This window comes from Ranitomeya imitator, chromosome 9, assembly GCF_032444005.1.
Source record: "Ranitomeya imitator isolate aRanImi1 chromosome 9, aRanImi1.pri, whole genome shotgun sequence".
NCBI lineage: Eukaryota > Metazoa > Chordata > Amphibia > Anura > Dendrobatidae > Ranitomeya > Ranitomeya imitator.
The window spans coordinates 70,380,840-70,399,042 of record NC_091290.1 but is presented as its reverse complement, the minus strand read 5'-3'; the positions used below and the strand labels follow the sequence as shown (position 1 = coordinate 70,399,042).

Sequence of the window (18,203 nt, the reverse complement as noted above, 5' to 3'; positions counted from 1 at the left end):
AATGTGATTTTATTTTTAATATTTTATCTCTCAATGTTAAAATCAACCTAATATTAAAATTATAGACTGTTTATGTCTTTGTCAGTGGGCAAACTTACAATATCAGCAAGGGATCAACACAAAAAGTCATCAGCAAAGGTAACATATGTCTGTTGCCTGGAGTTTGGTGTGCTGATTCTAAAAGTGTGCTTAGTTTTGCTCTATCACATAAAGTTTCTGAGATAGAAGTATTTTTGTTATTACACTATTTCTGCATTTTCAATGTATGTGGTTTTTCTTATGGTATTCCCATTTCTTTATTTCTTTGCTTGTCTTACTTAATTGTGAATTTCCTTACAGGGAGAACATCAGTAAAGGTTTTAGTGAGTTTTATGGAAAGGAGTATTGACAGTGCAGTCAACCAATGACTGCCTCTAGGAAAAGTCACATGTTAAGGGGAGGAGCTAACTTATGAGGCAGTAAAATTTGAGTCAGTCAGAAAAGGATGGTGATGGCCGCAAGGACTGGCATGTGAGACTGACAGGAGACAGGCCTCTACAGGGATCTGGGCCCTGCCACAGGGAGATAGAAGGGAAGGGAGCGGACAGCCGCCATTGTGAGATAATTTTCACTGCATTTCTGGGAGGGCAAGTCGCTTCAGAGGGAAGAAAACAGCTCAGACACTGAGGTGTAACTGAGTGAGGGTCTCCACAGAGAGAGAACCTGAAAGCAGCCAATATCACACTGAGAAGCTGCCTGTCTGCAAATGTTCATCTGTAAGGAATAGGCTGATCCGTTTACCTCACAACTGTATATACTTATCTACTAGATTACTTCCAGTAAAATCCGTTCTAAATACAAGCTGCCTCTGTCGTCTCTGAGGAAATATCTACATATAGACGGTCGGCTCATAACATTTTTTTTTTTTTTTTAGTTTGTTGCCACCATTGAACTGAACTTATGCTACCGCTTGATCTAATTTAAAGGAGAAAAATGCCTCAACAGTGTATCAATCATCCAAACAGATTCTGCTGTGTGTGTGGTTCTTTTTCACCAAAAGGCTAATTACATTCAATCACTCATGATATTATAAAGATGTACCAGATGTACATTAAGTGTCCACTTGGTGATCAAGACAAAAGCTAGGCCCCTCATGTGATATGCTCAAGTGGTTCAAATGGTCTTCGTGACTGGTTGAGTATGAGGAAAGTGGCTATGCCATTTGCTGTTCCCATGATTTGGAGAGAACCCAAAAATCATAGTGATGACTGCTACTTTGGTTTTTTCAAACCAAAGGGCTTTTCTACAAAGAACAAACATAAGACAAAATAAGACAAAGACCCTGAACTTGAATTTACCAAAATGTCAGTTCCACATGATGGTACCTTGCCAGTTCCTGTACCACCGTTGTCTGAGTTGGATAAAAATGAAGTGGAATATGAAGACTATGGAGCTGAAGCTACTGGCGAAGACATGGAGACCTCAAGTCAAGATGGGTATGTACCTGATGGAGCAGCCGAGCATTCAGAACACTTTACTCAACATGAATTAAATGATCTCATCAGAGACCTTTCACTGTCAAAAGATAAAAATGAACGTCTTGCATCTAGATTGAAACAGAAGAATCTTCTTCATGATGATGTGAAAGTGTTTTATTACCGAAACAGACGTAACACTAACACAATTTTTCACAGTTGATGGACCAATGGTGTACTGTAACAATATGAATGGCCTCTTTGAAGAACTGAATCAAGGGTATTTTGTTGCAGATTGGCGATTGTTTATTGACTCATCCCAGAAAAGTTTGAAAGCAGTGTTGCTTCACAATGGAAATATGAAACCATCAATCCCAAAAGCGGTTGTCATCTAAAGGAAAGTTAAGAAAATATGTCAGTTGTTTTGGATGCTATACAATATAAGCATGCTCAATGGAATATATGTGGAGATTTGAAAGTGGTTGGTCTGCTAATGGGAATGCAAGGAGGTTTCACAAAATAATGTTGCTTCTTGTGTTTATGGGACAGTAGAAATAAAGTAGAGCATTATGTTTGTCGTGATTGGGGACAGAGAAACCTCTATGCTCCAGGTAGAGACAATGTTCAGCATAATCCTTATGTTGCTCCAACAAAAATCTTTCTTTCTCCACTACATATAAAGTTGGGATTGATTAAAAACTTTGTGAAAGCCATGGCAAAGAAAAATTCACAAGGGTTCCATTACATTTCACAGAAATTCTCCAGCATTTCACCAGCAAAACTGAAGGAAGGAGTATTTGTTGGTCCTCAGATCAGAGAGCTTATGAGAGATGATGGAACTCTAAATGGTAAGGAATTGAGATCTTGGAAAAGCTTCAAGTGCATCTGTGAAAACTTTTTATGAAAACAAAAATCTCCAGAATATGTTGAAGGTGTTGAGGAACTGCTAAATGCATACCAATATTTTGGATGTCGCAAGTCTCTGAAAATGCACTTTTTGCATTCATATTTAGATTTCTTCCCTCAAAATCTTGGGGATGTAAGCGATGAACAAGGCGAGTGGTTTCACCAGGACATTAAAGTAATGGAACACCACTACCAGGGTTTTTTGGAATGACTCAATGATGGCAGATTAATGTTGGATGTTATATAGGGACAACCCTGAAAATCGTATCTACGACAGTCTAATGTCAAGCACGTTTAATTTCTGCTCATATTTTGGTTTCTATTTTGCATGTGAAATTATTGTGGTTCAATAAAAACTGTTTTGTAAGGTGAAGCATTTTTTTCTGATGTGCGGATTGCTGTTTTCTTAATGTCGCCAGTATATTTCGTATACCTTATAATGATGATGCTGCTCCATGGAAACTATACTTGTACAGAAAAACTACCGTAAATTACTTGGTCCAATTGTTCTTAAATCCAGATTAGTATACTACCATTCTTGATAGTCTATTATGCACAGTAGCATTTGAAAAAGTCAGTTCGTCTTACATTCAGACTGCTGAAATTGATTATACATCAGAGTTCCAAGTAAGAATCCAATTGGTCATACTGGTGCGAAAATTCATGCAAGCTACGCAACCGAGAAATTGCACTTTGCTAACATGCAGCCATGAAACGAGGAAATACGTAAGAGGACTGTTTCTTGAATCCATGACATTATAGGACATAAGCTGGAGTTAACAAACAGAGACAATCTGGGACTAATGGACCTTGCTGCAAAGTACAAAGTGTGATTTGCTGCAAATCCTTTATCAGTCTTCAGTCAAATGTCACACAAATCTCACACAATGGGGTAAATGCGCACACTAACAAGAATGTACGTTATAGTTCTGCAAATGGTGTTAAATCCAGGAGCTGCAATAAAAGCTCAGTAAATGATGCTTCACTCGCCTGAAACAAATAAACATATGTATAAAGAAAAGCCTTTGCTATTTGAAAAAGTAATGTCACCCTGCCTTTCTGAGTTCTTCAGCTACAATCTTATAAGCATGTATGAGGGTTTTTTAAGTTGAATATTAACTTTCAGACAAATGGCCCCACTTTATTCAGTTTTAGTCCATGTATTGGTCCAAACAGTCCTCAGGAAAAAATAACCTATTCCATACTAATAAATAAGTCAAACATTATAAAGGTGAACTATGTTGATAACTGTTAATGTCTTTATGCATAGTGATGGGCGAACCTAAAAAAAAAAAAAAAAGTTTGGTTTGGGTACCAGAATGGTACGCAAACCCCAATGAATGGGAGACCTGAACATCTGTTTGCCAAATTGGCATTTGCATGACAGTGCGGCAAACATGGGCTCTTCCCGCCGGTCAGAGAGCTGCAGAGCTAGCAGTTGTGACCAGAGGTAAAAAGGTTATCTCCGGTCACAGGCGTTGTCTGAAGAGAGAGTACTACTCCCATCAGCCTACTCCTGCTGTTGTTGAAAACAGAAAGAGCAGGCGCCGCTGCTGGGATATTCATCAGCCGCACACGTGCTATAATTAACTATTATTATATATATTTTTTTAATTACGCGTTGTCTTCTATTTTTTTTTTTAACTCAAATAGATTTTTATTAAGTATAAAATCACACTAAACATTTTACAACAATACAAGGATTTTGAAAATATTTTACCCCTTGCAATATATCCCAACATTACCAACCCCTTCCCCCCCCTTCTCCCCATTTAGACAGCTCATGCTCTTCCCTTAGATATCTTATACTGGCATATACCTTAGTATTATGTGATGACTCCTACTGTCCCCATATAACCAAACATTCCAACAGGAAAAAAACTTCACAGAATGTTCTTCCCTCATCCCTCTCCTACCACAATTCCAGCCAAGGCATCGACAGTTTATCATAAAGCTCCACTTTCCCTCTTTTCTGGTAAACCCCCTTTTCTAGAGTAATAACATGTTTCACATATTGAAACTATTCTCCTCTCGAAGGTGGATCTTCTTTTATCCAGTTTCTTGCTATGACCTTCCGAGCCATGTACAATAGTCTAGCAATTGCTATCTTCAAGTTATTATCTACTCTTATCTCCTCTACATATTCTAACAAACACCATCGATTCCCTTGGGACCACACATCTATAAGCCCCCTCTACTTGACTGATAATCACCAACCAGAAAGCAGCCAACCTCGGACACACCCAGAGCATGTGAAGCAGTCCAGCATTGTCATTATTACACCTAGGGCACTCCGAGTCAGACCGCAATCCGGCCTTATACAAAACATCTGGAGATCTATACACTCTATGTAGGATATAAAGCTGAGACAATCTGTACGGTTCATTCAGTGAGTTTTGGTATCCATTCTAACACACGGCGGCGCAGTGGTTAGCACTGCAGCCTTGCAGCGCTGGAGTCCTGGGTTCGAACCCCATCAAGGACAACATCTGCAAAGAGTTTGTATGTTCTCTCCGTGTTTGCGTGGGTTTCCTCCGGGCACTCCGGTTTCCTCCCACATTCCAAAGACATACTGATAGGGAATTTAGATTGTGAGCCCCAACGGGGACAGCGATGATAATGTGTGCAAACTGTAAAGCGCTGCGGAATATGTTAGCGCTATATAAAAAATAAAGATTATTATTATTATTATAACACAGACATCCATGTTTCATCCTCTAAATGGCCCAATACTCTCTCCCATTTAGTTCTAGTTTTAAATTTATTAACAAGAACAATAATGTCACATAATATCAACTGTTTCTCTTGCTTTGCAAGTGCCGGACTGATGAAGCTCTGTTTCTCTGTCCTGGTGACTGCTATCTGGCTGTATATGGGAAAGGATGCAATATTAGCGGTATAATTATTTGAGAATTATAACTTAGGGTTTATTTTGGGTATGCAATCTATATACAGTGGGGCAAAAAAGTATTTAGTCAGTCAGCAATAGTGCATGTTCCACCACTTAAAAAGATGAGAGGCGTCTGTAATTTACATCATAGGTAGACCTCAACTATGGGAGACAAACTGAGAAAAAAAAATCCAGAAAATCACATTGTCTGTTTTTTTATCATTTTTTTTGCATATTATGGTGGAAAATAAATATTTGGTCAGAAACAAACAATCAAGATTTCTGGCTCTCACAGACCTGTAACTTCTTCTTTAAGAGTCTCCTCTTTCCTCCACTCATTACCTGTAGTAATGGCACCTGTTTAAACTTGTTATCAGTATAAAAAGACACCTGTGCACACCCTCAAACAGTCTGACTCCAAACTCCACTATGGTGAAGACCAAAGAGCTGTCAAAGGACACCAGAAACAAAATTGTAGCCCTGCACCAGGCTGGGAAGACTGAATCTGCAATAGCCAACCAGCTTGGAGTGAAGAAATCAACAGTGGGAGCAATAATTAGAAAATGGAAGACATACAAGACCACTGATAATGTCCCTCGATCTGGGGCTCCATGCAAAATCCCACCCCGTGGGGTCAGAATGATCACAAGAACGGTGAGCAAAAATCCCAGAACCACGCCGGGGGATCTAGTGAATGAACTGCAGAGAGCTGGGACCAATGTAACAAGGCCTACCATAAGTAACACACTACGCCACCATGGACTCAGATCCTGCAGTGCCAGACGTGTTCCACTGCTTAAGCCAGTACATGTTCGGGCCCGTCTGAAGTTTGCTAGAGAGCATTTGGATGATCCAGAGGAGTTTTGGGAGAATGTCCTATGGTCTGATGAAACCAAACTGGAACTGTTTGGTAGAAACACAACTTGTCGTGTTTGAAGGAAAAAGAATACTGAGTTGCATCCATCAAACACCATACCCACTGTAAAGCATGGTGGTGGAAACATCATGCTTTGGGGCTGTTTCTCTGCAAAGGGGCCAGGACGACTGATCCGGGTACATGAAAGAATGAATGGGGCCATGTATCGTGAGATTTTGAGTGCAAACCTCCTTCCATCAGCAAGGGCATTGAAGATGAAACGTGGATGGGTCTTTCAACATGACAATGATCCAAAGCACACCGCCAGGGCAATGAAGGAGTGGCTTCGTAAGAAGCATTTCAAGGTTCTGGAGTGGCCTAGCCAGTCTCCAGATCTCAACCCTATAGAAAACCTTTGGAGGGAGTTGAAAGTCCGTGTTGCCAAGCGAAAAGCCAAAAACATCACTGCTCTAGAGGAGATCTGCATGGAGGAATGGGCCAACATACCAACAACAGTGTGTGGCAACCTTGTGAAGACTTACAAAAAACGTTTGACCTCTGTCATTGCCAACAAAGGATATATTACAAAGTATTGAGATGAAATTTTGTTTCTGACCAAATACTTATTTTCCACCATAATATGCAAATAAAATGTTAAAAAAACAGACAATGTGATTTTCTGGATTTTTTTTTCTCAGTTTGTCTCCCATAGTTGAGGTCTACCTATGATGTAAATTACAGACGCCTCTCATCTTTTTAAGTGGTGGAACTTGCACTATTGCTGACTGACTAAATACTTTTTTGCCCCACTGTATCCATAGTGATATCTACAACTATTATATTGACCATACCCATAATCCCCACATAATTATTGTTGCACATCTGTCCATTGAGATCTATATTATTCACATTATATGATACATCATACATATATCACTTAGGAATAAGTGTCTGGATGTTGTCCCATTTTTTAATCATGTGTTTCCATTTCATATGATTGCTTAATAAATTGTTTAACTTTTTTTGCCAACAAGTCCTCTTTGTCCGATTGCCTTATATAGTTTCTGTGATAAATCTGAATCTTATCGTCATCAAGAAGAATGCTGTTAGACCCTGCTTAAAAGGCCATTATACCTGGCAAACCTAAAGGTCATTGTATGACCACCAGTTGACATGACAAACTTAATCTCCCCAAGATCTTGTCATGGGGATACCAATGGGGTGGGAGCGGGAGTCTCCTTCCTCTCAACATTGTAAATTCAGAAATCACCATTGATCGTGGCATTTAAGGGGTTGAGCAACTAGTGACTGTGCTAGTACCATATCTGGATGTACGATAATTGAAAATGTTTAGCTATAAATTAAGATGAGCCACCAGAGTTGATCTTGTGGGCACAGCTCCTGCACCAGCATAATCACTTGAACGTACCATTACATCCAATTTTGGGAAAATGTTAGCTAAAAATTCAGCAAAACCACTGACAAATTTTGAAGAAAATATCTACTAGTAACTACCATGTTATTTATAAACATTCTCGTTTTTACACTACCTGTCAATTATGACTTAACTAAGAACAATTATTAATTTTCTAGATTTGGTGTACTTCAAGTAAAACTATGGCTCATCAAATATTGTACTTACCCATCACGGTAGGACAAACGCTGAGCTATTGAATACGCAGCAGGATCTCGGTCTAGCGCTAATACTTTAATATTAGGAGCCTGCTTCAGAATTGATGTGGTGTGACCTCCTGCCCCAAAAGTCATATCCAATATAATCTAGACCAAGTAAGAAAAAAATAAATGAAAATATTAAACATGCAGTTGATTGCTCAATTAAATATTTAAGGATTCAAAGCGCTTCTACCAACAATATTCATTTGCATCTGGGATAAGCATGTGTATACATGGAATTAGTCTATCATTTATACCTAGAATTAATATGTAAACTGCAGCTCACACATTTGCCAGACTGTGAACTTTGTTCCAGTATGTCATTGATGGAATATATATGGAATTATATGTCCTTTTTCCAACCCACAAGCAAAGTAACTCCATCAAGCACAGCTTTCTATACAGGATCTAGAGCGGGGATGTCAAACTCAAATACACAGAGGGCCAAAATTAAAAACTTAGCCAAAGTTGGGGGCCAATCTTGATATTTATTTAAAAAAAATGTCTACAATTGAGGAACCTTTTCCTTATCAAATATAATGATGAAACTTTTCATATGGAAACAAACTTAAAAGGCTTGCCCCACAAACAAAGTGCATATTATTTAATGCATTTTAGAATATAATTAGAATATATTTAGAACATAATAAAAAATGGGGCATACTGGAATAATATAATATGTTATGCAAGAGCATTAAAAAGCATATGCCCCATTGGCCTAATTAAAATATGCAATACTAAAGGATAAAAACACTTGAATTAATAAATAATACAGATAATTAAGTATGATGCAAACAAAAGTGCCCCCTAAACAGAGTATGATACCCCCACAAGCACGGTATGATGATTATACTTTACCTCCCAGAAAAGTATGGTATGGTAGCTGAACTGGAGCGGGTGCAGAGAAGAGCGACCAAGGTTATTAGAGGACTGGGGGGTCTGCAATACCAAGATAAGTTATTACACTTGGGGTTAGTTAGTTTGAAAAAATGAAGGCTATGGGGTGATCTTATTTTAATGTATAAATACATGAGGGGACAGTACAAAGACCTTTCTGATGATCTTTTTAATCATAGACCTGAAACAGGGACAAGGGGGCATCCTCTGCGGTTGGAGGAAAAAAGGTTTAAGCATAATAACAGACGCGGATTCTTTACTGTAAGAGCAGTGAGATTATGGAACTCTCTGCCGTATGATGTTGTAATCAGTGATTCATTACTTAAATTTAAGAGGGGACTGGATACCTTTCTGGAAAAGTATAATGTTACAGGGTATATACACTAGATTCCTTGATAGGGCATTGATCCAGGGAACTAGTCTGATTGTCGTATGTGGAGTCGGGAAGAAATTTTTTTCCCCAATGTGGAGCTTACTCTTTGCACATGGGTTTTTTTGCCTTCCTCTGGATCAACATGTTAGGGCATGTTAGGTTAGGCTATGGGTTGAACTAGATGGACATATAGTCTTCCTTCAACCTTAATAACTATGTAACTATATGACCCGTCGAGTAGGATGACATAACTGTGATCCTCACACAGACCTCTACACAGTGCAATGGGACCCACATTGTCCTCAATATACAGAATAATGCGCCCCACATAGTCCTCCATACAATATAATGGGTCCCACATAGTCCTCCATACAGAATAATAGGCCCCACATAGTCCTCCATATAGTCCTCCTACTCTATATCTAATACTGTAATTTGCTAATTACAGATATTAAGACATTTATAATGACAGCAGTGCAAGCAATCTTTTCTTAGCCTCTGCGTCCCTGTTATGTCAAGAATTAGGTTAGAGTATAAACTGGGTGCCCATCTTCTTACTCCTGAAGTTTGATGGGGGGTGGCCTTTCTTACTGCACATGCTCACAGGCATCTGTGGTTAACATTCATGGACTGTCAGTGTAATTAAACAGTGGTCATTTAATTAACTACAATGACTTGAAAAAGTATTCATACCCCACAAACTTTTCATTTTTTTTTTTCACACTACACTCACAACCTTATATGTTTTTAATTGTATTTTATGTAATACCAACACAAAGTAGCAAGTATTTGTGAAGTGTAAAGGAAATGATACATCGTTTCCTTAATATTTTCAAAAATATCACTCTGAAAATTGTGAAGTCCCCCGGAGTCAGTACTTTGTAGGACCACCTTAAGATGCAATTACTACAGCAATTCTTTTGGGGTGTCTCTCTGCCAGCTTTAGACAAAGAGGCAGAAATGTTTGCCATTTTTCTTTGCCAAATAGCTCTAGCTCGGTGAGATTGGATGGAGGAGTCTGTGAACATAAATTTTCAGGTCTTGCCACAGATTCTCAATGGGACTTAGGTCTGGACTGTGATTGGGCCATTCACACATATGAATATGCTTCTATCTAAACCATTCCATTGTAGCTATGGCCTCAGGATGGGATTCACATCTACACTGCTCAATACTGCTGTACAATGTTCATGTTAATTTAGGATGAATGGGGGGCCCGGACATCCAGGGTTTGCCACGCTGTCATGTGCATGTCAGTGCTGCAAACATCGCTTCTGATCAGTGGTGAAATCATTCCCGCCGAGCAGACAGCCATGGTTCCCACACTGTCAAAGACAGCGTGAGTGCTCAGCTGTGATCGGAGGTATATAGTTTACCTCCTGTCACTAGTGTAAGCAGATGGGACTACAGCTCCCATCAGCCGACACCTGCTGCCGCTAATAACAGTGAGAGCAGGAACGGCTGATGAGTGTAACCATTAGCCTGCTCCTGCACTGTAAATAAATCATTTAAAAAATAACTGGCGTAGGTTCTCCTGTATTTTTGATATCCAGCCAGGCAAAACTCACAGATAGGGGCTGCAACCCTCAGCTGTCAGCTTCAACAAGGCTGTTTATCAAGAATAGAGGGGTCCCCCACGCCATATTTTTTATTTAAATAATTAGAAAAACAGCATGGGGTCCCCCCCATTTTTGACAACCAGCCTTGCTAAAGCAGACAGCTGGGGGCTGGTATTCTCAGGCTGGTAATGGGCCATGAATATTGACCCCCCAGCCTAAAAATAGCAGCCTGCAGCTGCCCAGAAAAGGCACATCTAGCCGTTCTATTAGATGTGCTAGTTCAGCCATTCAGCCGCTTCTCACTTGCCCTGTAGTGGTGGCGAGCGGGGTTAACATTTGTTGAGGTGATGTCACCTTTGTGTTATCAGTTGACATCAAGCCCACGGCTTTGTAATAGAGAGGCGTCTACAATTACACCAAAGTCCTCGTCTTCTGTAAGAAAATAAAAATAAACAACAATATCCTTCACCTCTCCATTGTCCTGTTCCACGCTGTAATCCATGTCTGGGGGAAAAACAGTTTTCAACCTGGATGGTGCCAAAATGTGATCGTCCAGGCTGAGAATCACTGGAGACTGAACTGCTGCGAGTGCAGACTCAGTGGCCGGCAGTCACGTCATCGAGGTTACTTCCGCTCACTGAGGCTGCATTCCAAACCGGACTGATCTGCCATGACCTCTGTGAGATCCCAACTAGCACCGTGAGAAAAACTCACCGAATATTCAGGATCTCACCGAAAAAAAAGGCTTTCTGTGATCATATGGACAATTTAACAAAACAAAACAAAACAAAACACACCACTCATGAGAGTAGCAGGAATAAAATAAGAACAAAACTAGCCATTTTTGACCTGGCGACAATCCTTTGATGATTCGTGTCACATAACTTACAATATGTTTTAACTTTTTGTTTGTTGGTTTTGTGTAAACCAGATCAAAGTAGAACAACTTTAGCCAAAAGAAACGTTCAATTACCAAAGTCTCAATCTAACCCAAGACACCTTACGCAGAAGAAGCCATATTCCCCAACATACATCTGTAGTCTTAGATCAAGAATTCATGGATGTTAAATGATTCAGAAAAAATCAGTTACATCAAGATTATGTTGGATTGTTAGATTTTTAGGTTTGTGGCTAAAGAACTTTGACTACTTAAAACTTCATTCATCTCGCTTCCAGTATTTTATTTCTTCAAAAAATAGCTACACATAAAGAATAACAGGAAGAAAAACAAAAGTAGTAAGACTCCCACACCACTTGAAACAGCCTAAACACTACTTCTGAAAATGTTGCTTTGCGATCAAGTTCAATTCTTTTTAATCAGATAGAACTAAATCACATTACTTCGCCATGTCCCTGCACATAACAGAATGGAATGTCACAATGGTTATATATAGTATGACTCACACTCCTTTAGTTAAGTTATGATTTTCTGACAGATTTACCCAGAGGAATTTTAGAATCCATTTATGATGGTGCATAACAAAAAAAAAAGTCCCAGTTACCTTCTGGGTTCAGCCATTTACCTCGAAATTTATAGCAGGTAAAATATTGAAACCTCAAACGAATCCAGTCAAGGAATTTCTATAACAGAAAAAGTTCCTTATTGAGTTACGGGTATTTTTGCAGCCCAGGAAAATAGAAAGATGCTAACGGTAGTAGAAGGCTTCGTAGGAAGTGACTGATAGAGGAAGAGAGGCACAGAAGCCTTTATTACGATTCGTGATGAACACATAGGATAAGCCAGTCTCCTTCATGTATTAAGAAGACAACAACTAAAGAGGTTATTCGGCATGAAAGTTTTACCGTGAGCCTAAGAACTAACAGGCAGGTAGTTGCTAACTACCTGCCTGGTCTGCCCAGCCCTGATTTCTGGGTCACTTTAACAGATTAGGGCCTTTTTTCCCCACTCTGCTCTGTTGATGGGGATTACTGCAGATGTCATGCTGATTGACAGCCAGCACCGCAAAACTGTGGGAAGCCAGGTGACAATCGGCAGACAGAATCTAAAATAAAGACAACATGAGCAAATACCCTAAAGTAAATAAATAGTAAGGGCACATGTAAATAACATAAGGTACTTTGTTATAACACTATTTTGATCAAAAAACTGTAAAAGCCATCCCACCGCATCAAGGTGAACCAAATCACGACGGACCCTAACTCTTGTAGTTCACCTCAATATGTGTCAGCAGACATCAAAATAGACAGAGGAGGACCCAAAGTTTTTTGTACTTTGTAAAAGCAGGGGCAGGGCTCCCCTTTTTGGCATTGTGTTTAAATAGCTTTCCACAGGCAGTCGGGTCTGAGTCATGCTATGCACCAATCTATTTTGACATCTGCTGACATATACCATAGTAAGGTGAACTATAAAAGTTGGGGCTCTTCTTGATGGATGCACCTTGTCATGGTTGGATGGCTTTTATGCTTTTTTGCAAAGTACCCCAAGTTTTTTTTACATGTACTATTACTATTTACTTACTAAAGGGTATATGCTCATTTTGTTTTCATCTTCGATTCTGACGGTCTATATTGGTAATAGCAGCTGATGAGTAGGGCTGCCAGACGTCAGACTCGCAGTCATCTTGTTATATCCTAAGGATAAGTCATCAGTCTACAATTACTAGACATCTCATTTAATGGTAAAAAAAAAAAAAGATTCTTGTCAGGAGCATGTTTAGACCACCATTCTCCAGCAGTATAATGATATTTCAGTGGCTAAGGGCACAGAAATCTAGTACCAGGTTGCATTTCACTTTCTGGCAATTGCATAGCTAAGATGCTCCTCTGTGCATTTCGAAACCTTCAGAGGCTGCTGACTGTGCCGCAGAACATAGCACTATTGTAGAACAGAGAAGGAAAGTCTCAACCAAGTGTAATTGTTATGACAAGATTGAAGTAAATAATTGAATCCATCTTTTAAACCTTCAAGTTCTCTGTAAGAAATTAGACGCTTTTAACTTTTAAACACAGATTATGACACTTATTTTAACAGCCGATTTGATGTTGTTTACATAGGCCCACAAAACAGATTTACATGATTAATGGGATAAAAAAAGAAATTCATGTGGTTTTACCACCTGCCCAAAAAGAAAAGTCTTTGTGGGGGAGTATGAAGATAATGAATCATGAAGTTTAAAAAAGCGCATAAATACTAGAAAGTCATTTGGATAAGAACAAGTTATAAAATCAATATATTTTATTTCAGCATTCCATAACCCAGAACTTATCACATGACTGTATAAATATCTTAAGGTACCTTCACACATAACGATTTGGTTAACGATATCGTTGCAACGTCACGCTTTTTGTGATGTAGCAACGATCCCGCTAACGATCTCGTTATGTGTGACATCGACCAACGATCAGGCCCCTGCTGGGAGATCGTTGGTGAATGATCAGGACCTTTTTTTGGTCGCTGATCACCCGCTGTCATCGTTGGATCGACGTGTGTGATGCCGATCCAACGATGTGTTCACTTGTAACCAGGGTAAATATCGGGTTACTAAGCGCAGGGCCGCGCTTAGTAACCCAATATTTACCCTGGTTACCATTGTAAAAGTAAGAAGAAAAAAAAAACACAACATACTCACATTCCGATGTCTGTCACGTCCCCCGCCGTCGGCTTCCCTGCACTGACTGTCAGCGCCGGCCGTAAAGCAGAGCACAGCGGTGACTTAACAGGTTAAGAGTCGCAGGCGGAGCTCTCCTCCACCCGTGATTGATTGAGGCGGGTCCTGACTGTAAGGCACACCCATGAGCTGCATGAGCCTGCTCCATACACCCGCCGTTCATGTTATTCTACCACTGGATCCACATACAGTACAAGTGGCTGTGTACTCAGGGAAAAAAAAACAGCACTCTACATCAGCATGGATTTTAGAACTGTTCATCAACTTTATGGAAGTTTCTGGTTTATTTTTAACTACAATTATGTATATGTTATATACACGCACATACATATATAGTAAAGACAATATGGCAGCATGTTTTCAGGTTCCTGCCTTGCCCTCTCCTGTGAATACAAGTACTGCAGGATTTAATCAAAGGATTAAGTAAGGCTTTGATCTCAGGCCGCCATAATAACCTTGGCAATCAGTCAAAATCACATTAAACATGAGACCCAATACGTCACTGGAATGTATCACAATCAAATCTAAATATTGACTGTAAAATGTTAGATGCTAATGATACTGTCTAATATAAGAGCTATGCAATGCACGAAATGCCCATACGGTATAGTATTATACTGTATATACTAAAAAAATTAATTGCTTTCATTGAATGTGTTTTTTTTCCCCAAACTTGCACTCCTCAAATAGTGCATCTAAATGCGCTTAAGATTTTATTGCAGGAAACGAAATTAGGTTGGATAAATAATGTGACATGCTAGATGAACCAATTAAAATAAGGATATTTAGCATTACGTATTGTTTAGTCATACTGTGGCTGTGTGGGAAAAAGAAGGCTTAGTATAGTATGCTTACAGATTTTAGTAAAAAAAAAAGAAATGTTACCTGTGAATGGAAATCAAGGTTTAAAGTCTAAAAATTACCCCACAGTGGTTGACTGTTGGAAACAACATGGATCACAAAAAAAAAATAAAAAAATAAGTAAACTGTTTGATGAAAAAGGAAAAATATATAATTCAATCTACTCCAAGAGAAGTAACAAATCCCAGTTTCCCATATTAGCAAATTCCCAACTGGTCTACTTTTTTAATCAGTTAATAAAGGAAAAGAAAGCTATCATTTCCGATCCAGGATCTGATGAATTAGCATTACCACTGGGAAAGGTAAAGATATCAAAGTTATGCTGCATACTAAACATGACAGATGATACAAGCTGCATCCGCAACACATAAAATCACAAAGAAAGCTGAAAGCTCATCATTTTATTACAGAGGATATTAATCCCATGATGTTAGCTGGGTTTAGGCTGAATTCATCCATTCTTGGTCCACGTGTCGGATTTTACTGACATCTACTTTTATAAAAACTAAAAACATGGAGGGGATGAGTTTGGCAACCGCTACTATACACCACTGATTGGCAGCTTTTGGTGTACAATGTACATAGGTAGAAAGCAACCAATCAGTGGTGTGGGCGGGGTTATACAGGGCTCAGCATTCAGAGAACTGCTAGATCTGCTGAAGATAAAACAGGGATTGTATCAAAATAACAGCAAGCAGCCCATTAAGTGACACATCACTGGAATCGGGGTCTCTACCCCTAAATTATGATGTTCTCAGATGGGGCAGTCAAAACCTGGTGACAGATTGCCTTTAATTCATTCGTCTGAATGAACCCTTATCCTATTATATATTTCATGCTTCATGTGCAAATGGCTGCCCTCTAACATCTGTTTTGTCTTGTGAAGGCCATTTGATTCATCGTTCATATGCACAAGTCAATGTTCAGATACAGTGAAGCAAGTTACCAGATGTTGGTCATAAGAATACAGCACACGTGAATATCTAAGGCCACTGTCAGATGAGAATATTGCACAAATGCGTCCATATCGCAAATACAACCCTGTGCGGACCACCAGAAATTTACAGAGATCTTTCAGTCCGACAGTCGGGGCCTTAATAGTTGCTGTTGGGCCAGGACTTGTACATGTAGAAAGGGCGCACAAATGTGCCCATAATATGCTTGTGTGAAACTGGCCCAAAAGGTCTCAACCTGAGCGCACCCCCAAGTCTGGAAGAATCTGCGAGATATACACAACTTTTACTTACCGTATATTTTTAATGATCTAGTAGACTGGAAGAAAATATTGCGTCCTCCTATAATTTCAAGGATATGCAATTGCCATAGTGACACATATTTGGAAGTTATAAGGAGATGATCATACAATACATTTAATTTGCATAAAAAAGATTTATGCATGATGTGTTCAGAAGAAAGTGCTTTTTTTTTACTTACAAAAAAAAAAAAAATGACAAAGAACTTTAATATTAATTCTGGCCATGAAGTAAAAAGGCGGCTTCCATAATAGAGGCTCCAATGAATCAGCAGTACAAAGAACTATAATAAAAGTGGTTTATGACACTTCAAAAAGTTTCCCTTTCCCGCATAAGATGCAGCTCATTAGATAGATATCGAGGCTTTAAAAGGAACCTGTCATGTCATTTCAAGCAAATAAAATGTCCCAAGTGCGTTGTTAGTGATGCAATGTGCTTTACTGACACTTTTTTTCCCCTAAAATAGCGCTGTAATGATGTCCAAAAACAACTTGATATAGTAATATGGTACCTGTTTGTTTAGTCATAGGGGTGTGCTTCATTTTCTGTTCAGTCACAGGTGTTGCCGCCCACTCAAGTTGATTGATTTCCCTGGTTGTGCCGACATCACTGGAATCCTGCCCGTGTGGCGCTTGGAGCTGCCACTTGTGCAGTGTCTAGGAGGCAGTCGTGCTTGCGCAGTGTGTAGCATGGAGCCAAAAGGGCTTGTGCAGTGTCGATTGTCCACACTGCACAAGCACGGTATTCCAGTGATGTCAGCACACCCAGGGAAATTAATCAACTTGAGTGGGCGGCCCAACAGAAAATTAATCACACTCCTATAACTAAACAAGCAGGTACCATATAACGATACATAGTGATTTTTGGACATAATTGCAAAACCATTTTTAATGAAAAAAAAATGTGTCAGTGATGCACATTGCATCACTAACAACACATTGGGAAAGTTCATGTTACTGTTAGGATTCGGCAAAACACTGGCTGTTTCCCACATTGTTATTTGTGTGACAGCAAGAGAAACATCAGCGGCTCTGATCGGCGGTAAGTTCAGATGACAGCATGAGCCAGCACTGTGACGGGCAGTAAAAAGGTTACCACCGATCACAGGCGTCGGCTGAGAGAGTACTACTCTCATCAGACTATGCATGCTGTCACTGATAACAGTGAGAGCAGGCGCAGCTGACAGGAGTATTCATCAGCTAGCGCCTGTGCTATAAATACATTTCAATAAAAAGAACATGGGGTCTCTTCTATTTTTGAAAACTGCAACCCTCAACTGTCATCGTTTTTTTAAAAATATTTAAACAAATCATTTAAAAACATGTGGTGGGGTCTCCCCATTTTTAACAACCAGCCAAGCTAAAGCAGACAGCTGGGGCTGGTATTTTCAGACTGGAAAATGGTCATGGATATTGGCCCCCCAGCCTAAAAATAGCAGCCCACAGCCACCCTAGAAAGGCACATATATTAGATATATTAGATACATCACGATAATGTAAAAATCATAGCTGGGGGATTTTTGCACTTCTGACCATGGTCCAAAAAGCTGCGAGCTAAAAAAAAACCTTCTGTGTTTCTGAATGTGTGTGTAGAAGAGCTTTTATGGCTTCTTGCTGCATTCCTGACTTTCAGCTCCCAAATCTCTCATGCCCCTCCTAAAGGAATTTTTACGATCGGTATAGATGCATAGACAGTTGTACCAGCTTACACTGATTGGATCTCCCTTGTAAAACATGAGGTCCTTTGTCCTAATATTGCAAGATATTGGGCCAACGATTTAGGCTAGGAAAATAAAAAGTACATATTGTTAACGTCCACTGGCGGATCTATTCGCCACGGTAAACGTGGGCT

The 18,203-nt window shown here is 39.5% G+C and overlaps 1 protein-coding gene across 3 annotated transcripts in view; it reads right to left on the bottom strand.

The window, feature by feature from the left end:
• Positions 1–18,203, bottom strand: part of METTL15 (methyltransferase 15, mitochondrial 12S rRNA N4-cytidine) — a 476,714-nt gene that overhangs the window by 295,450 nt on the left and 163,061 nt on the right. For all 3 annotated transcript variants that reach the window (XM_069739770.1, XM_069739771.1, XM_069739772.1), the window contains exon 3: positions 7,749–7,885. In XM_069739770.1, coding sequence (XP_069595871.1) covers positions 7,749–7,885 — 137 coding nt within the window. The remainder of the gene's footprint in view (positions 1–7,748; positions 7,886–18,203) is intronic.